This window comes from Chaetura pelagica, unplaced genomic scaffold (assembly GCF_000747805.2).
Source record: "Chaetura pelagica isolate M959 unplaced genomic scaffold, ChaPel_1.0 scaffold135, whole genome shotgun sequence".
In the NCBI taxonomy this organism is placed as follows: domain Eukaryota; kingdom Metazoa; phylum Chordata; class Aves; order Apodiformes; family Apodidae; genus Chaetura; species Chaetura pelagica.
The window spans coordinates 1,502,976-1,525,088 of NW_009953649.1; the positions used below are offsets into that span (position 1 = coordinate 1,502,976).

Here is a 22,113-nt window from a genome sequence, read left to right on the forward strand (position 1 = left end):
TCAGCAGCAGCAGCAGCAGTATGTGTACAGCTGCCTAACATCTGGCATACAGGTGAATGAAACTGTATTTGCTTGCTGTCTGGCTAGTCACCACACAGTTTTTGGAAGGATAACAAACAGTTATGTGTAGAAAGACAGACAGCACTGCTGTGCTAGGTATTTCAAGTTCCATTTATCTTCAATGTTGTAATCTCCAGAGTAAGATAGAAGAGTAAATGTTATACTCATTTGGTAAGAAAGAAAACTTTTATGGAAGACAAGCATGGTCCTTCACTTTGGTATCCAATAACCTAGCTCAGATCCTGGTTTATTTCTGAGGAGGAAGTGGGTGGGGCTGCAAAGTGCACTTCAAATAAATCCTCCTACATGGTCTGAAATGGGATGGGAGCAAATACTTTCACCAGCTTGAACTTACAAGTTAATGCCAGCAACATTACAAACATTAATCTTAAATACAGCGCTAAAGGCAGACTAAACTCTCCAAAAGAAGTAAGATTTGTATAAAAGCAAAGTTGTGATGTAAAAGGCAGTTTTTACAGAGCACAGAAGAAAACATGTTAGTTTCAGAATAAGACATTAGAAATTAGAAAGAAATATGGGAAAAATTAAATCAATGTCATGTTTGCCAAAAGCTTCGATTAGTCAAAACTGTGGATTCCAAAGCTATACTCAAAATAGTACAAAATAGACCTACATGGCAAAAATGAGGCTGTAACTCATGCCCAATGCCTACCAGAAGCATGGCAGACGTGCACGTGTGAGCTGTAATGTAACAGGGGCAACAATAGCTATGACGTCAGCATGGGCTAATAAGCCGCATACACATTCAGAATCCCTCAAGAGCTTGCACTGCAACTGCTAGCTGCATCACTACCACCACCTGGCTATGCATTTTCTTACTCAAAGTACAAACATCTTAGATTTCAGCATGTGTATCAGCAATGGACATAAGATGGCTTGTGTTGTAGGTAAATGGAAGCAGCATTTACAGCACGCCTGTTTATTCCCAGTGATTAATAAAAGAAACTTGATGAGACACCAATGGCACTATGACTCTACCTGAACTAAGTTCTCAAAGTGCAGTTTAAGAAACCGATTTTCTGATTTACAGCCTATTAAATATATGTGACTTGGTCCATATGAAAAGCCCGTATGACAATTCAGCTTTAGCCCGAAACTCAGTATGTGGAAAATATACAGAAAAAAACAACTGTGCAATCCAATCAAATCATCCAAATGATGAACTCTGAAACTCTGAACTCTGGAAACACTGACTGGTCTTCTCCAGTCCCTGACATACAGAACAAAATGTTGTTTTTTCTTCCAGAAAGTTTTATCCTCAAAAGTAAAGGCTTACCACTTTCCATCTCTTGAAAGCCTCCTGTTATTGAAATGAAACCAAACAAGAACAAATGCTAAATGGACAGTCATGAAGACAGCAAACATATGACAAGGATTTTGGAAGGGAGGGCAAATTTTGACTATAAAACAAAGCCTTCCAAATATTTCCAACACCAAAATGGATTGGCAGCATGAGGCGATAGGTGCTGTGGCAGAGAGAAAACTGACAATATAAAATGAAATATGGGTAGGTTATTAAAACAGTAAGTATTGCTGGCATCTGTGGTTTCCTGAAATTCTAATCAAGTTTCCAAACAGAATTCCTACTTGGAATTAAAAAGTAATGTCTTACCTATTGTCAGAAGCTTTAAGGCTCACTTAATTAGTCTTGTAAACAAATTGCTGTAATCTTTTCTTCAACTGATGTTATGCAAACACACATATGTTTCAGTTTACCTGTGTTTCTACAGACTTTATCTTAGCTGTTGAGGCAGCTGGAGTCAGTTAGCAGATGTCTCTCATTTTGGCAGTCAAACAGCAATTCAACCACATCCGTAAGTCTTCACATGGGCTCTGTTCTCCATTGAGTTGTCAGCACAGGACCAAGACCTCTAAGCATGTTACTGCCAGTTTTTTGATTCAATACTAGGAAGATTCACCAAGAGAAATTAATCTACTTTACCTCTCCCAAAAGCTCTGTAACTAGGGATAGAAATGTGCCACTCCAAACACTTCCAAAACAGATGAAAAATAGCAAAAACTCTTCCTTTTCCTCAAGAGATAAGAACAATATTCTGAGACATTACATCCATCTCTGAATCTGCAGCTACCTCTACCTCCTGCTCATCCATAAAGAACAATCTCCAAAAGACAAAGACTAGTTCTTACTAAATAAATGGCAAGGAGTCAGAGGTGATATTCCAACTAAAACAGGGAGCATCACTATGCCCTAATGCATCATCTACACTGTAGTGCTGTTTCCTAAACTATTTCTAGAACAGGCTCTGCAGCTGCTTGGCATGGAGGATGTGTCATGGGATCAGTACTCAAAATGAAAGCAAAACAAATACCTCCGATACTACTAACACTTCAAATTTTATTTTCAATTTTATTAAAAATATTGGCAGATCCCCACAAGGGATTGAAGAAAAGCAGCTAAACTTCAAATTACAAACAATTTAAGGTCTTTTTGTTTGGTTTGTTGTGTTTTTTTTAAATCTGTTTGTTTTTTTTACTGTTACGGGATTGCTTGAGTCTAGTTCGTTTTGTTTTTTTTTTCATTATTTTATTAAAAATAAGTAAAAACCCCAACACCAACAACTTACACCATTCCTAACACTCCAGATTTCAGGACCATGTGAACAGCAGGGAGTGGAGAAGGTTGATCTTTGTGTATTAATGTAAACAGGTTGGAAACGAGTATTAAAGAGTAGATATTCAGTGCACAAACTAACAAAACTCCGTGTTTAGTGCTTTATTCTCTTTACTGCTCTCTACTTTCCTCTCCACTCTGTCCAGGAGCTCCAGGCCCCACTTGCTCTCTCAGGAAGGAGAGGACTGCAGCCTGAAGGGGATGAGCTGCACCTAGGCAAAGGTACAGCAGGTGCAGTCTGCACCACCATCTTGAAGTGAGCATTTCTCACCCATGGCCAAGCAGCTGGTCCTGCAGGACTGCAGGAGCTTTGTGTTGGCTCTGTGTAAGCTAACTACAGGCCAGCAAATCTTTCCCTGTTGTGATAAACTCAAATTCATACACACATTCAAGTAAATAGTTTTCTAATATCTTCACATTTAAAGCATCTCACCAGTTATCATAAGAGACACAAAATGAAAGGGAAATTCTAATCTGGAACTATGCTTAAGGAAATGTTTTTTAATAAATACAACAAGCTTTGACATCTCAAAGGATTTCAAGACTCAGATTGTACTATCATTCCAACCATGTCCCAGGTTGTACTACTGCTAGCAGCACCAGCCTGATTTCCAGGAAACTCCGGTAATTCACAGTTCTGTTCTTGTGATGCACAATTCCTTCTCATCTGAGTAGAGGGATTGTACCTCACTTGCACCTCCTCTGTAACACTTCAGAAAGTTGCTGATAAAAAGCACTGTGTAATATGTGGCATGTTACTGCAAATATGTGATTCCATCTCAAATAGGAAGAATGACACTACAAATTGATTTTGAATAGTACACTTGAGAGTTGCTAAGGATGTCCACAGTGCAGTAAACAACTACTCCTGCTGTCTTGTTTATCTCTAGCAGATTTTAGATCATTAATGAACAGCTTTCACAATATGCTCTTTATACACTTTATCTAAGGGTACGTGAAGTAACTTGTGATTTAAGTTAAATAAACTATTCAAAATATGCAAGCCCCCTAATGCAGTCTCTTTATTTTGAGGTTATTTGTGATGTACCTTATTTATATTTCATGAATGCCTGAAGGCATAAATAGGCACACTAAGAAATCAACAACCACTTTTACAATAAGGTAATTGAGTCTGTAAATTGCAGGAAATATTCACAGTTCCTGGCTATCAGCTAAAGGCATTATTCAGAGGATAATCTTAACCCAGAGGAAACACATGAGAAGACTGAAAATTATCGAAGTATATATGTGCCTCTTGAATGAATACAAAAATTTATTTCAGGAGAGAAGATATTACTTGGAGAACTATTATTGATTTCAATTATTGGAGAGGTAAATTAAAATTATTAAATAATAGAATCAAAACATTTCAAGTCTGATGGCGGGAAGAAAAAAAGGCATTGATAACACGGCTTTGAAGACAAGATAGAAAGTAATATGCCATCTATGAAGTGACACACAGAATGGGTAAATAAGTAGGAGTCCCTTCACAGCAAGAGAAACAACTGGAAGTTGTGAATCCCAGTGACTCTCAGATGCCAACAGGATGGATTGGCAAAAGACTGTTTGCTGTCAGCTGCCAAAGGGTATAAAATATCACATCCAAACTGACATATGGTGCCAGCTAATGAAAGAGGTGGTAACAGCGCTCACCCCAAGGATGCCTCAAGATCACACAAGCATGCCTGTCTGTGTATCTGAATGTTGAAGGCAACTTCCACAGGCACATCTTGGTGCTTAGGCATAGGTGGCTGTGACAGCCAGGGTGACTGAAAATGACTTTTGTTTCACTTCCTAATTTTGCCTTAAAATTTGCTACACTGTTGCAATGTTATTCCCTTTATCTCTAAAAATTCCTTCTCTGAAGGAGAGACAGAAAAATAGTACAGGGAGAAGAAACAAGTGTTAAAAGTAGAACAAGAGGGACTGGTGAGCCAAGGGGAAAATAATGTCCTGTGCAAACAGGGATGGTATCAAAGCCACTTGTGAAAAAGTAGCCAACAGGAGCAGAGGAAGGACTAGTTGAACTACACACAAACCACATAAGATCTCATCATCAAAATGCAAAGAACAGAGGGACATGACTTCAGACGACAACTGAAAAAATGGAATGAGGCAGCAGTAATGATATTACACAGTCCTTATCATCACAGCTCTCTGAGGCCTGAGAACACATAAAATCTCTAATGTGGTATAAGATCCCAGTAGCCTTAATGTCAGCGACAATTCTGCCCTGATACCTGAGACCTTGGCAGAACTCCCATTTTGAAGGCCTCAAAGTCTAAACAGCCAAAGTTATTCAGGAAAGGAATATTAAGATGTTGAGGATTTTTGAGAAATATGTGTTTAAAACAGCACTAAGGAACTACTTATTAAGAATTGATCATATGCATCTTAAAACCCTAATCTAATTCTGCAGACTGCCATGGTTTCTAGAGATTATGCCTGAAGTTAATAGAGTCAGCAACACCAGCCCACGAACAGTAAGCAAGATGGGACAGAGAGCTAGGGCAGACAGCTGAAGATTAGGAAGAGTTCAGTGCTTCTGAGAGTTGATTTAGGATGTAAGAGTTGCCTACTGCTCAAGCAAGAAGCATTAAGAACACACCTTTAATTCAGTACATTCCCTGGCTCACTGTCCCCTGGAAGAAGCCAGAAGTCCTCTAACTGGTGTCCCAACCCACCCTCTGTTCTTTTTGGCAATGCTGGAAGGATAAAACACAGTGACACTAATGCAAAAGGATGTAATACTTCATAGTCAAGAAGTAAAACATGGGTTTGAGAGACAGAGATGTGGCCAGCAGGTCTCCCCTTTAGAACTGTGCAGACACAAGGAAGTAACTAACTACACACAGGTTTTGGAGGAATGCATACTCCTGCACTTCTGCACAAGCACTGCAGGCCTGGAAACACCTATGTACTTTGAATGAACTCAGGACAATTTGATGGCATGCTTGTTTGAAATGCTGACCACATAGAAAAACCCCACATATACATATATATTTAAAAGGTTTTTTTGGTTGGTTGGTTTTTTAATACACAACTTCCTCTTGGCTGGATCCTCCAAGTTGTGAGTTACACATTCTATTTTTATATATGCCATAATCTGGTTTTCCATTTTGTTTCCATTAAAAAAAAAAGTTTTATTGTGCAAACAACATACCTAAATTCTCTCCCTGTGTGCTTAAATTGCAATTCATTCTTTTATGTATCCTGAGCTGAAACAAAAAACTGTTTCTACTTGATGGACTCTTGGTTTCTGAAATATAGTGATGGATTTCCCCCCCCCCTCCACCAGATTTTCTGTTTCCCAGACTGGACACATTCCATCTTTTATGTCAAATGTATCAAAACAAAAACTACCTCCAGCTGCCAAAACAGCTTCAAGGAGGAAAAAGAAGAAAGAAAAGAATGGGGGAAGGGGGAGGGAAGAGGAGGAAAAAATGAGGAAAAAAAAAAAAGGCGGGGGGAGGAGGAAAGGGTACAAAGAGGTTAGACTTTTGACTGCTCTCATGAAGAACTAATGGTCATCTGGGGAATTATATCAATTTGTTGCAATAAAGTACAATAAAACTGAATAAAATTAAAATAAACAATGCATGGTTTAAATAAATGGGTAAATAAATGCATGCATTTTCAATGCATAATCCAAATCCAGTCCATAATCCAAATGAAATGGAGATGAACAACAGAATGATGATTCTTAATACTTTCAACAGTCAGCAGACACAAACACCTGATGATCAAACTAGATGTGTCCTTCCATCAACAAATTCATACTCACAATTTACATTTCTCTCTACTTACAAGGACATTTTTCTTACATCAAATGTTGACTGCTCCATTCATTGCACTCCACCTCCAGCAATACATTATGAACTGAGTCAAACACGTACAAACTGATGGGTAGAAAACTGCCCTTTCAAAGGAAACACACAAAAATTCTTAAAACAATTTCAACAAGAAAGAGATGCCGCTCAAAATGCTGGCCAAGTGGCAAAGCTGAGTGGAAAAGGGATTGTATAGCACATGCATTTCCTCAGGATACTGATACAGTGGTACAAGAGCCTGAATACTCACTCCATGGTTGGGCTGGATTTGTGTGGGCAGTTACAAAATGGTAAAAATGCAGGAGAGCAGAAGCACTATGGAAGTGCTGCTTTCAAACAGGCACACATCCTGCATAGTAGTAACACTCTTGGAAACCAGAAATTGGATTTGGACCAAAAGTATGAGTTTCACAGCAAGAAAAATCTGCAGGGCAGCCTTCTGGAAAAGCACTGGGTGAATGAAACCTGGAAGTGCTTGTGAGAGAACTCCTCTGTGACCAGGGAAACAGGGCACTCATAATTTTGTAAAATGAATTGTATTGCATATAAGATACCCAACTCCACCAGTTTTTTTTCCATCATAATAACCAATTACCCATGTATTTTGGCTTATTTCATGGATCAGAGTTGTAAAAGCCAGAGATTTTGGTGTGCAGCTTTCTTGACAAACTCCCAGATTAGCACTTCATTTCTGAGTATTGGCAGTTTTTGACAGTAATGCAAATGCAGTAACTTCTGAGCAGCAAAAGGCAAGCACTGCAAATCGAATTAGGGAGAAAAACACCTCAGTGATATCACCTACATGATGTTACTATTATTTTTTATTTTTTTTTCTCTTTTGGGATGCATTTGCCACATTGTATGTATAGTATTGCCTGAAAGAAAAAATAATATAAGATTTGCTTACACTATGTTACCAACATTCTGATAAATTATCACCACAGAGATTCAACACTGTACTTCTGTGAAGCACCTTTTATGTTATAGTACAACAGCCTCAGAGATGTCTTCAAGGACAATTCTCCAGCAGCACCCTTGCTCCTGACAGCAGACTGAAAATAAAGGAGCCAAGCATGAACCTTTAGAGGTGTAGAATTTAATGTGATTTGGTAGAAAAGATAAATGAAGAGTAAAATGAGGTCAGGAGGCTTATTTTCACTTTCCTAAGAGAGGCTTAAAAAAAGACTCAAAAAAGTACAATAGGTTTCTATTGGTGACAAACTGTCACAGTTCTTCTACCTCAGACTACTGCTTGGTTTTCTTAGGTGAGCGAGTAACAAAACCAGATCATCTCAGCATTAGAGATTACTGATGATTTACTCAAAGGCAAACACAGTATCTACATTCCTCTGCTGCTTTCATTCATGGGATGCTTATTCAGTTGCAACACTGAAACCAGAAGGCTATCTCAAAACAAAACCACTATTGCCTATTGCAGGGTGTTGGCCTGCTAGGTGGCTTCCTGCACAGAGAAGGTCTGCCAGCTCTGTGAAAGGTATTGTCAGATACATTCCCTCCCATGAATCAGTGCAGCCTTCTCACTGACAGATACTCAATGCTCCTTCGTGACTGCTTTTGATTATAAAACCAGCATTTAAGAGAACCAGAAAAAGATTTTCTGAAGATTGTGAGGGACATAAATGGTATTTCTGGGACTATCACAATTAATGTTTTGATTGCTAAATAATGATTGAAACTGAGTATCTTTATGCTGTTTTGTATATTTGTTGAAATAAGAACCTATTGATTTGGACCCAGCCATTGTTTTTAAATTGTTGATAAAGACACATGGTCTCCAATTAAAAAAGTTAAGCAAATGTCTGTGAAAGTGACATAAAGAACTGTCCCAAGTTAATTTAGGTCAGCTGTGCAGAAAAGAAATCCATGACCTGATTACCCAATTCTCACTAATTTTCCTGAAAGCATATACTCAGAGGCTAAGTTTAGACTCCAAGTCTTCAGAGCATTGCTAAGCTTGAAGTAGGACAGCATGTGTAGATCTATAAGATTTTAAACTATTTTCTTTCCAATTGCAACATTCTTATATATGCCTGAATGGCTCATTCTGAAGTTCTTCACATTGCTACCTATTTTTCTTAGCCTGAAGCCCAATTCCGTATGTTGCCTAAAGAAACATAATTATTAAAGAAAGATGCTGTGGTAAAGCACTTCAGCCTAAGATATCATGCAATTATAGGATTTTATCTTCAGAAAATTCTGAGCCCCTGGAGGGAAACTGTTTTGCCTATAAGTAGCTCCAAATTTCAAAATGCTATTTAAAAAAAACCCATAATTAAAAATGTGAAACTGGTTAAAGATGATGTTCCATTTAAATCAGGCATTTTTATATGATGTCAAGCAAAAGCTGAATGTCCAGCTGTCTGGCACTAGCCTGTAAAGGATCAAGCACTAGAACAGCTATCATGGCATTGCCCACTAGGCAGTTACAGAGGTAAGAGCTTCCAATGTTTCAAACAAGCTAAACTTTGCTATAAAAGCAAACACCCACACCTCTTGTGCTGCATTTCACTCAGATTTCTGTCCCTGACTGCACCACTGCCCAGCACACTGCGTTTCAGCTCTGGGAACACCTGGACAAAGGGATGGGTCTTACACACAGCCCTGCACATGGCAAACCCACAATTTCAGCATTGCATCAGATGCTGACTTTTACAGACTCATCACAGCCAAACCCATCTTCACACATCACCTTGTAATTCAGTTTGGGAATATCTAACTAACACACACCTTTTAAACCCAGGAAAAATAGCCAGACCATAACTTGGGCTCCTTTCCATGCTGAGGTGGTTGTAGCTAATGTTGAATTCTGGGAGCTAAATAATGTTGACATAATTTTCCTCTATGATAAAAATATAGCATAATGCATCTGCTACATCACAGCTAGCACTCAGGAAGTTTTACTGGTGTTGGTAAAGAAACCTCGCACCAATACATTTCTGTATGTAATAGCAGTAACAGAATGGTGAAGAAAGACAAAGTTATTTCTTGCTTTACCTGTCCAACTGTTAGCTCAGACCTGATCATATTTCTTCTTCCCAGGCCTATAGAAAGCTCTGTTCTTAGGAGTCCAGCTCCAGGCCAAGAGTTCTTGGCTTTTACAATGTTAAATAGAAGGAAGCAGTAAAAGTAATTTTCCCACAGCTGTGTGGAATAGGCATTGAACTGGAGAGGCCTAATCTTGGTGTAAAATTAAATATTCTCTTAACTCCAAAAATATGAAAAGTAAATGATAGGGATAAAAGATGGGTCAAGCTGGCAGACATTTCCACCACAGAGAAACAATTGTGAGAGAGAAGTCACTATTCTGGACCAGTTGTCAGGGTGTCCATAGCAGGGTTTTAGTCACAGACATAGAAAACACTGACAACTACTGGATTGTTACTTCTGCTTGGAAACAGAATTTCCTTAAGCACCCAAAGGATGCATATCTTATTCCTTCTTTCCTTCTATTAAAAAAATAGAATGAAAACATCATTTGACAAGTGATATTCAGCAGTGAGCAGGAAGAGTAGATGGGAAGACAAATGACAGGCACGGGTCAGCATCACCTAGTCTATCCAAGTACCAAAAATGCTGCATCTGTAGAAGTCTGTAGGTAACTGCTGTACCATGCTGAGAACATCTCTAAAAATGGACTTCACCTGGGAGACGTCTTGATCTATAGATGATTAAGGTGGATTTATACAACCCTTTCCTCAGTTATGGCCAAAAGATAATGCTCCATTCATGATACTGCACAGTTTCAGCTGTGAAGACAGTTTGGTCTTTTCAAAATAAACCCATTACCACTTACTAGTAGCAAAATATAGTATGTTAGCCTTTGTACCTTCATTTTTCTTAAGCAGGACACATGATGAATATCTCAGGAAATTCTTTAGGATTTTTGAGTGGGTGGGTGGTATAGAGGAGTAGCAGAATAACTTTCTTTTAGTGTTGTCCACAGAATGCAGGTCAGCTTACTCCAATGGAAATACCCCAGTCCGATTCTTTGCATTCTTAGGTATAAACATTTCATTATTTTGTAGGCCAGGAAATAATTAATTTTATTCGTGGTCCTGCCCCTGATTTGTCAGGGGACCTTACTGTTTACATCTCTGGAATCCTTATTTTAAAAACTGTGTCAAAATTTTGCTTATCTTGCAAACTACTAACACAAAGTGATATTATGCAAATGTTGAGTAATACAATTTCTATTAAGCCCATGTCACAATGTAATACATTAGAAGAGCTCAGTTTCTAATTTCTTGATAACTGCTATTTTATGAGTATGTACAGGATGTATTTATTTCAATACACAACAATTTGGAAAATTCCCTTCCTTCTATATAAAAGATATTTTAACCTAATAATAGATGTACATTTTAATATGTAAAAGTACAACCTATTTTTAACCTCATGTTTCCAAGCAAAGTTTATGAAGAAAATACTTTAAAACAGGAAATCAGAGTCCATTTCCTGTTTTAATAAGGATAATCCCTTGACCAGTAGGCACAAATATTCATTCCTCTTGAATGTTAATTAGTGCACTATTCATGCTATATTTCACAATTTAATGAAAGCAAGCAAGTTGCTGGGGACATGATCCAGTACAAAACATTCTTCACCTTGTTTATCCGGAACTCAATACAACTATTCAGTCAAAGACTTGCAGCCTTCAGCTAGGTTCCTGCTATTAGCCTCAAATCATTTTTGGAGTTGCAATAGTAGTCAGCTGCCAAACTCAAATGTACATCTATTTACATCTGCTAGATAGTCTGTCTTACTGGACTGTCTGGAAGAATTTCAGTCATTTGATCCAAACTGTAAAGTTTTTTGCTGCTTACCAAGGAATCACTACTTTTAAAATCTGCAAATTAGCATTTCAAAAAATGTATCAGGAAGAATGTCAAAGGGCCAGTGTTGAACAGCATAAGATAGCCTCTCAAAAAAATCACATGCCGACAAAGAGTTTTTAAAAGTTACTATTGCTTGCAAATGGCTGAATCTCTACATTTCCAACGTGAACCATGAGGCACCTTTTCAGAAACAGTGATTTTTTTTAACTGAAGAAGGTTATCAGGCTGCACAAACAAAAAGAGGGAGCATGAAGCCTTGCTTCATTTCACCCCTTTATAGAGAAACAGCAGAAAGCTGGAAGTGACAGAGCTGCTATCAAGCTAAATCAAGACAGACAGCAGCGGTACCCACTGCACCCCAAAGCCATCAGACTCATTGAACCCTTGGGTCTGGCAGCATCAGCCTCTTCATGCAGCAAATCATCAAAACACCATGAATGGGAGAAGTAAATACTTGGCTGTCCTCTCTCATGCACAGGTCTGTACATCTGGATAGATAGCATAAGCAAAATATGAACCATTAACACCACTGTTTCCATCAGCTGATTTTAGAGCTCTTTGCATTTGATCAAAGTGCACACGTAAGAGGCTGATTAATTGAATAAGCTCTTAATCAAACCCATTTACTTGCTGTGAACTGGCGCCAGTACACAATAGGCATACTAACCAGCACAGTCTGAGCTGCAGGAAAGGACCAGCGTGGGCAGGCAGCCCTGCTGCACCATGGAGAAGCTGCCACAAGCTGCACAATTCAGGCACCCACTTCCCTCTTTGCCCTGGAGAAGGCCCAGCAAGGCATCCACTAACTGCTCAAACTCACATGCACCTACATTTCCACTGCAAAGTCCCTCAGTCCCTTCATGGCTGAAGTAATGCATAAAACCTAAGGGCAGTGGTCCAAAATTGCTTCTGGCTTCTGTCTAAATTGCACTTCCCACTTTTAACTGGTATGTCTTTCTTAATAACAAGCATTATACAGATAGGCCAATGTACATCATTCAATGAGCCCTTATCTCCATATGGAATACTAGCCTCTTGATTTTTTTTTCTTTCTTAACTGTTGTAGTTATATTCATTCTTGCCTGAGATCACGGGCTGTAAATCAGAGACAAGGGAATGAAACAGACAGAAAGCATAACCACACTCTTGGTTAGGTCTTACTGGCACAGAGAGTAAGGATCTTAATGACTTCCAGACTCTCCTAAGGCCTCAAGCAAGCTACATTATCACAGAGGTGCCTCCTTGGACTGCATACATGCTACAGGTGATTCTCATTTTATTTGCCCTCACTAATGGCATTTGCAACCCTAAGACAGCTGCACTGAGTTCATTACATACAACTTCACAGGTCTGATGAGGGCAAGACATTAACAAGAACACTAAAAAAAACAGTTTCAGAGCATAATGAGATATCTTTGTTTCAGCATTGCTTAAACTTGTCCACACAGGCCAGGCACTAGCCATGATCAATGAATCCATACTGCCTAAGCTCATGTGTCAAGTCAACTAATCTTTCTTAACTGAAAACATGTGCTAAGGCACTTGTGATCCAGGCATACCAGGTTAAGGAATTCCTCTGCAGCAGCTCTAACCTACCATACCTTCCACAGAGACAGCATGTGCAAAGCAAAGGTGGTTAGGTAACATTCTTACTACCAGGGAGAGGAGGCTATCAAAATGCATTTTCATGGTATCACTGACTAAAAGGAAACATAAAAGTAACTTTTTGTACTTGTAAATAAACATATGTTTAAAAGGACTTATTCAGATGAACTATTTTTTCTATAACAGTGGCATATGTATAGAAGACTAAGAGCTTGAACACAATGTCACATTTCTATGAATGTATTTCATAAAACTATATTCAGAAAAGACAACCAAAAAGACCTGATTGATACGAGAAATATACTAGGTTCCTTTTTGCCATTAAAATGTTCATTTTCAAGTGTTTAGAGCCAAAATTAAACATTTGCATTAAAGAATTCTCTGACAAGTTTTAAAATATTTTAAGATGGGAAAATACATACTATGGACACTGAATACAAAGAACTAATTGCACAACACTCATGCTGAAATGGCTTGTAACAGAGGTTACGTTACACTGTTGGCTCATGTCTAGCTTTTCATCCACCTGTAGCCTCAAATCCTCCACAGGGCTGGTCTCAATCCCTTCATCCCTCAGCCTGTATTTATACAACGGTTTGCCCTGATCCAGGTGCAGGACTTCACACTTGGCCTTGTTGAACCTCATGAGGTTCACATGAGCCTACTTCTTGATCTTGTCCTTTTGGATGGCATCTCATCCCTCAGGCATGTCAACTGCATCACTCAGCTTGGTGTCATCTGCAAACTTGCTGAGGTGCACTATGTTATCCATGAAGGTATTATACAGTAGTGATCCCAATATTGGCCCCTGAGGGAAACCATTTGTCACTTATCTCCATCTGGACATTGAGTCCTTGACTACTACCCTGGGATTGACCATCCAACCAATACCTCATCCACCAAACAGTCCATTCATCAAATCCATAACTCTCCAATTTAGAGAAGAGTATATTGTGGGGGACAGTGTGAAAGGCCTTAGAGAAGTACAAATAGATGACATCTGAGGCTTTTCCCTTGTCTACTGATTCAGTCACTCCATCATAGAAAGCCACTAGGTTAGTCAGGCATGACTTGCCCTTGATGAAGCCAGGCTGGCTGTCTCGAATTACCTTCCTGTCCAATATGTGACTGTAGTGTAAGCTACTATCTGTTCCATAATCTTCCCAGGCACAGAGGTGAGGATGACAACCTGTGTTGGTAGTTCCCAGGGTCCTCCTTTCTACATTTTTAAAAAACAGGTGCAATGTTTCCTTTTTCTCCACTCATCAAGGACTTCACCTGACTGCCATGACTTTTCAAGTATCATGGAGAGTCGCCTCACAAGTATGTGAGCCAATTACCTCATGACTCTGGGATCCATCTCATCAGGTCCCATAAACATATTCAGGTTCTTCAGGTGGTCATGAACTTGATATTTTCTTACAGTGGAAAGGACATTGCTCCCCCAGTTTTTGCCTTGTGGTCCATCCACTCAAGTTGTGTGGGAAGAGAGGTTGCCATTGAAGACCGAGGCAAAAAGTTGTTGAGTACCTCAGCCTTCTCCTCATCTGTTGTTAGTAGTTTGCCAGTCATGTTCATCAGAGGGGTACACTTTATTTGACCTTCCTTTTCTGGCTAACACATCTACAGAAGCCCATCTTATTGTTCTTTGTGTCCATTGTCAAGTTCAGCTCCAGCTATGCTGTGGCCTTCCTGACCCCATCCCGACACAACTGGGGAGTGTCACTATGCCATTCCCAGGATACCTGTCCCCACTTCCAGTGCCTGTGCATTTCCTTCTTTTAAACACACTGAACTAAAGTTGTCTGTCATCACCTTCACTTCTAGCCATTGATCTTACTTATGTGCTCACCCCTTGCCCCATCAACCTTACTCTGAATAATTCATCAGCCTCCCACCAAGTGCAATACAATTCAGAATTCCTACATGTCCTGTGTAATTCAGAAAACCCCTCTCCCTCCTCCCCAAGAGGGACTGTCCCTATTGTGATAAATGCAAAGACACATCATCTAACAGAGCAGAGTGTGGGCTTTTCTTTTCCTTTTGCGTTTTTCAGGTCAGCAACACACAACTGCTAACCTACATTTCCCATGTGAGTTGAACTTCACAGTTTCCTTTTCTGTTGCTTTTTCCGCACTTACTGCAGTTATCTCAAAACCAGTTCACAGAGTCTATGAACACCTAGTATTTTTAAAACTTGTTGTTTGGGGACTTCTGAGCACTGGTACAACACAGTACCTGCATAACACCAAAGGCAGGTGTGAAATACCATGTAATCAGGGTCATTTTTTGGACTGAGAGGTCAGAATACCTAGCAAAGCACAGCTACTTTGTAAATTATATAAAATTGCATTGTAAGCTAAATCGTTGCTAAGGCAAATATAACTTTCAACATTATGCACGTTTTTGAAAAATCATCCTGTGTTATACTGATTGTCAGGACAAGTTGAGCAATCCACCAGTAATTATTTAGCTGACCCATAAGAGAGCCTAAGAGAAGTTCAGAGACAACCTGGGCTTTACACACCACTAGGAAACCGCAATTTCACTTGAGGTGGGCTTGGACTCCAGCTAATGTTCAAAGGACACCCTCAAAACTTGCTAAGATCTTAACCATTATGAAAGAAGAAATTCACTCAACAAGGAACAATACTATCCTTATAGAAGTATTAATATAAATATTCACTTGCAGGGTCTTTTCCCCCTTACTATTTTAGGCAATATTTTAGCTGGACAGCCCTGGCTCTCACCTACAAGTGAATTAGGGTTTTATCACTCCCATAAACTGATTTCAAACCATACTGGGTTGCCCCAAGAGTCCTTTCCCAGAGGATATAGTTTCAGAACTAGTTCCAAAGACTTGAACTGCTTTCTCTATGGGGAGAAAAAGAATATTTCCATAATAGATCAACCTTTCTTCAGATATGTCAATATCTGAAAGATGTCAGTTCATCGAGAGAATCTGAGTTCAGGCATAGCTCCAAAGGCTCCATATACTTTCAAAGGGACCCTGCCTGTAATTTTAACCATTATAACAAAAGTGTATGGCTAGAAAAGGCTAGTACATATTGAAAAAAAATCTCACTGTTAGTCAGACACAGCTTCTTACTTGCACCAGTCATGTGGGGGTGTCACTTCAAAAAGGCAAAAGACAATAGCTTTTACTTCTATGACCAGCCTGCATTCTTGAACATCACATGAAAGAGAACAATGGAAACGTGGCTGAATGTGAGAAAGCACCAAACTGCAATGGTTTTCTGGGTGGGTGTGGAGAAGAAACACATACTACAGAAATCTAATAATTCTCCACCCAAGCATTGCTAGTGAATGACCTCATTGGTTTCCTACATATACTCCAGCAGCCTTCCTGCCATCACTCTGTTGAGCCAAGCAATGATGTCAACAGTCCACCTGTGAGAGTGATGTAGACCTCTAGGTCACGGTTGTAGGGAACTGGGATAAAAGCTGTGCCAGTGCTAATTAAATGCACCTCTTGTTTCACTGCTGATTTCCTCTGATAAGGCTCAGCTCATTTTTCCTGGAAAGACTTCCACGCTGTAAGGGAATCAGAGCCAATCATAACACAAAACAAATATTGCTTAGAGAATATGAAGACAGTATGTTAAATATTTAGTTTTAAAAATACACTAAAATTATTGCCTATCAGTGCTGGGGTAAATACAAATCTCATTAATTTATAAGTGCTGATGACAAGCTTAAACTACAAATACTAATTAGTGCAGATCGTTCATTATCATTCAGCAGTACTTATCTCTTTCATTTGTAATGCTCTTCCCAATTAAACTGGAGCAAAATTCTAACACCTGCTTTACCACTAGTCCAGTAAAAAAATATGCTTTGAGAATGGAGTTTGACATTTAAATAGCATCAGAATTAGCACTACAACTTTAATGAATATGTTGTCCAATAGCATTTAGTCTGCCATCAGAAAGTTATTAGCTGTGAGAAGGTTTTAAGCAGGTTGGACCTCTTGCCATAAATGTAATTCTAGAGAAATAATTGTATGGTGAGGATGTCAGGAATACATTCATATCCATTCATTTTGATTTGTAGCAATTGTGATAGTTCCAAGGAGTGTTCTGTCCCACATTCCTGAGCATTAGCAGTATTTTCCAAACAACCAATGATCAATGTCTATCTCTTTAGATTTTTAGCTCTAGAGGATTTTATGTTTATACAGTACCTCACCCTACAGACTCTCCTGGAATACGTAACATGGCTATGCTACCTCTCAGCAAATCAGGGTAACTAACTTGGATGTGGTTTTACAAACTCCCCCAGTAAAAAAAATCCTATACATAAAATGTCCTTCATAAGAACCCTAATTTTTTGTTCTGGGCAGAAACTGAAATGGAGAGATAATCCTTGAATTCGTTTGGTCTATACTGTCTTATGGCCAGTTACTATGGATTTATGAGGCTCAACTGCAGCTAGTTTGTGTTGAAGCATGCAAAGTGTGACTTGCTCAGAAAGTTCAACCCAAGAACATTTCACTCTGATGTTCTACAGAATGGCTCTCACACATTTGAAGCAGTTGCTTTCCATTCTTCACATGCACTCCTCACAATTTTATGACACACAACTTCCCATGCAAACTTGAATCCAGGCTATGAGGGAGAGAACAGAACTTCTTATCTTAACAGAATTTTATTGTTACCAGTAATTGGACTTTGGTCTTATTCAATTTAAATACACAGCTGTGCTCCACTTCTGATGGATGAGCATAATGTGGCCACGTAGAAGGAAAGCATGTCCCCAAGTCTAGTAAGTCAAAGTGACACAGTTTCCTGAACTCCAGGAACTCTCCTGGTCAGAAAGTACTTCCTTCCTTGTTTCAAACACTTGATTGTTTCAGAGGGAATTCAAAACAATAGATTAGAAATTTTCAACCTTTCCTAAGTGTACTGCTACACAAGGAAATCAGGCCATGCTCTGGAAGATGAGATAACATTGGGAGAGTACTCTTTCCGGAAATGCAATGGCTTTTGCATCCCTCCTCTAGCACCATCCCATGACTCAGCTACACTTAAGTAATAATTTATGCTACCAGATGTCAGATGCAGTTCAACTACTGTTTGGAGTAAGATATGTGTGGTTGGCAAAAGGCATGAGCTACCTAGCTTCTCAACTACTTGGATAAGGCATGTCAGGGAAGAAAGTATCAGGGGCTTTCTAATCCAACTCTGTACTTAAAAGGACAGGTAGGAAGAAAGGATGACAATTGCTTCCTTTTAGCACCTCCTTGTTTAAATCTCTGTAAAGGAGAAAGAATATGCTACTACTTCTGCAGTTCAAATCTACTCCTTCCCACCCTAACTTAGTTTTACAAAACCTGCAGAGGTGTTCACAAGAACTGGGAATAGATCAGGTTCATCAGCTGAAAAGCAATAATGACAGATGAAAGATTTAGCATTTAGGATATAATCAAGAAACGACAATTATTTATAGGCTGCAACTTGAATAAGGAAAGGCAAGGGACTTGTAAATTTTTTTTTCTGCAGTATCAGAGTGACTAAGTATTCTAGACTAACTTAAAAATATCAGAAACAGAACCAATGGAAAGAGTCATTCCTTCAGGCCCTGTAGTCAGAGGTCTTACATAATACTGCATTTTCCTAATTCTCTTTTCCTATCAATGCAGAACTACAAAACCTGTGAGGATAAAATTATTATTAAAAAAAATCCCCAAGAACTCACCTGATTCTACACATTATTTTTAGAGGCAAACAGGAAATGCACTTCCCAGTCAAGCTGGGTCAAAGGAAAGGGAGTGATCGAGTTGAATACTCTGCACTCACCGTTCCTACCAAAGGGTAGATGAATCCAGCTCCAATACTGGCTCGCACGTCGCTAATTGGCAGAACGAAACCGGTGGGAACACCCTTCCTCTCAGGCTGATGGGAGAGGGATAGGTGAGTTTTTGCCATACAAATGGGAAGATTTCCAAATCCCTAACAAAAAAGGGGAAGAAAATAAAAATGTTTTTAAGATTATAGTAAAGACAGAATATATTTTCACTTTGTTATCAGTATCTTCTAGAAATCCCCAAATCCGTACAGCAGTAGTTGACCTCGGCTTCTTAACAGCTAATATTCCAGAAATTGACAGAATAGTCTTTCACATACTATTCTCTTTCAGCTCAGGCCTGTATGTCAAAAGACTTGGCCATGGTGATATTCAGCTTCTATAGTAGGTTCTCAATCTAGAGTTAGGTGAAAAGGTTGCCTGTGTAATGGCTAGAGTGTGTGTTTTAAGAAAGGGTGCACACAACAGACACCACACTGAACAAGAAACATACACCAACTCAATAAAACTTCAGTCCAGTAAAACTTCCTTCTGGGTACTAATGACCAAGTTAGATACCTACTTGAGACCAGGTTTCATAGTTCAAAACTCTCTATGGGTACTAACTTCTCCTTGGGCGTAAACAGAAACCGCTCATGATGCTTTGCTTTGTTCTTAAACAAGATGAGAACTGTGGGAGCTGATGGCACCTGCTTCACTAATGACAGTGCAGTAGTGGGATAAAATCAGGGAAAGGCCCACAGCAGCTGCACACACAGTATTTGTCTCCCATGTTATTGATTAACCTTGAGTCAGGCACCTTCCACTCTTCTGTTCAATTCTTGACAAACAGGGATGCAATTCACAAGGTCAGGAGGAGAGGCAGCACTGCAGAGAATTGCATCTGCAGCCCAGTGCTGACAACAATCCTTTAATAACATTGTGAAAACACCTCCTAATACTACTAATGCTTAGACCAAAAACTGCTTTAGAGAATCACAGCAAGAAAGGATAAAGACATGCATTATTTTGCTTCAAGTACACTAAGTGAGCTTCCTTTAAATCTAGGAACTCAAACTAATTCTCAGGAGATATGCATTATAGAGAAGACAAATACACTTCTGCCTGTCTGACCAGGCTGCTGAAGCATATCGAGGATTTTTTCCATGACACATCTTCCATATTTTCTACATTCTGACAGAAAGGCTCCAGCTATGTTTATGTGCAGAAGCTATTCCATTACAGAAAATGCATTCATCTCTCCATGTGGCTTCAAAACTGTTTTCAAACTGTTAAAAAACCCACTCTCATGTGCTTTGGGAATTGTGATCTATTTCACCTCCTAGCATTTATATCCCCCTTGAATATAATACAAACAGAAGGAAACCAAAAGATTTTACAAGTATTGGGAGTTTTGTTATTAACGTGCATAGCTACACACAGGGCTTTTTGTGTTTCTAAGCTCTTTTTCACAGGTACAAATGAACACTCATATGCTAAAATTGGGCACGTTCACAAGCTGTTACTTTTGCAGATGTGTAGCTGTCATCTTTAAAGCAGTAACCCCAAACTAGCACTCCACGTGGAAAGCAGAGTTTCATCAGGAACCTCAGAATGATTCCAAACACCACACATATTTTATGGGAGGTAGCTCTCAAGGGTAAAACCATTCTGTCCTACCTAATCTAAACCAATGCCTACCGATCTCCACAGTTTAGCACCACATGTAAGCTCATGTATTTTAGCAAAGCTTGACTAAGCATTCCAGTTAGTCTGAGAAAATTTTACACCTTGAGATTTCCTAAGACTTCCATCCAGCAGGTATCTGACTGTTTAGTTCACTGGTGTTCTTACCTGCCGGGTGTAACAATCAATTTGTGACTGTGCAGTGGGAGACAACTCTATATCCTGAGCTCCATACACCTTCTGAGCAATGATTCTTATTTTTTCAACAATAGGAAGCTGCAGAGACAAGAAAACAATACAAGGATTAACATTATCCAAAACAAACTAGGATCTTATTTGTTGAGTGAGAAATCTGAATCTTCATTTAGATTCATCCTTGTTAACCAGGCCTGGAAAGTATATTCAGCTACAGGTATTTGAATTACAACCATGATTTCAGTTAATGAAGAACTCCAGTAACAGAGACATTACAAGAAAAGAAGCTTGCTAGACTTTTAGGTAGCTTAACTCTAAGGCAGCTAAAAGCTACTAAGATGCAAATAAAATCCCCCCTCAGATTTCAATTTCAAAGTGAGGTTTAAAGATGTTTCACAAGACACTTTATGAAGATGCTGACTATATAATTACTGTACCTTAATTAGGTGGAATGATGTCATATTCCTGACTTGAGGCTTTTTACAGGAACTGAAGCAGTTAAAAAAATAAATGTAATGAGGATTGAAGAGAACGTATTGCAAATATCCTGGATTTAATTCCTGGCAGCACTAAGCTGAATGGAATATTTAGTGACATCAATAGTCAAGATGAAACTTCTTTCATGTTGATTATTCAATATGTTCATACACACAGCAGTTTTGAATGCAGTGGAAGAAGCCCAAAACACGTCGGTTAACTTGCCTTTTGGATGCTCTTTGCTTGCAGTCTACGAGTAACAAAATCAAAGCAAAAGGAATTCCACTCCCTGTTGTCAGTAGGCCAACATAAAATCTAACAGCTTTCTGCTTTAATCTCAGTAAATTCATTGAGATGGAGATATTCACTTAGATTCAACTTGCATTTGTGTCAAAATATTTCAAACTAATTTGACAGTGGCATAATTACTATGCCCTCAGACCACTTCCAGTGAGCATAGATGTAATTTCCAAACAAAACCCAGCAGGGCTCTGGCTAACATCAGAGCAGACTGCTTTAATGACAGTAGTGGCATTCTGCTCCTCCTGGGATGGGCAAGATATCTTGTGTGATTGAGTCTGAACTGGACAGTCAAACTGTATCCCTATGGATTTTATTTTTTTAAATCACAGTTTCAGATACTTTTCAGGCCAGAACCCACACCTCAATTATGCAAAGGTAACCTCAGAAGAATCACCACTGGGGAAAAAGTTGTGACAGTGTGAATGGCAAATGAAAGTGTTTTTCAGAGACCATCAGATGTTTTTGCAAGGCATTCTCATACAATGTGTAGGGTGTCATAGGGGAGCTTGAGCCTATTTGATCTCACAGCACAGGTAGACGAGTCCTGAGCACAATCCAGACAGAAACCAGCAGGGAGGCATAGATTAACACAGCCCATGCATGTGCACACTCTCAGACATGCTTCCTTCCTGAAGTTTCAGGA

General features: G+C 39.1%; 1 protein-coding gene across 1 annotated transcript in view; it reads right to left on the minus strand.

Moving 5' to 3' along the window:
* Window positions 1-22,113, minus strand: part of MTHFD1L (methylenetetrahydrofolate dehydrogenase (NADP+ dependent) 1-like) — a 143,867-nt gene that overhangs the window by 19,604 nt on the left and 102,150 nt on the right. Inside the window, exons 25-26 of the mRNA XM_010000004.1 lie at window positions 20,664-20,771; window positions 18,824-18,976 (exon numbers count right to left, since the gene is read on the minus strand). Coding sequence (XP_009998306.1) covers window positions 18,824-18,976; window positions 20,664-20,771 — 261 coding nt within the window. The remainder of the gene's footprint in view (window positions 1-18,823; window positions 18,977-20,663; window positions 20,772-22,113) is intronic.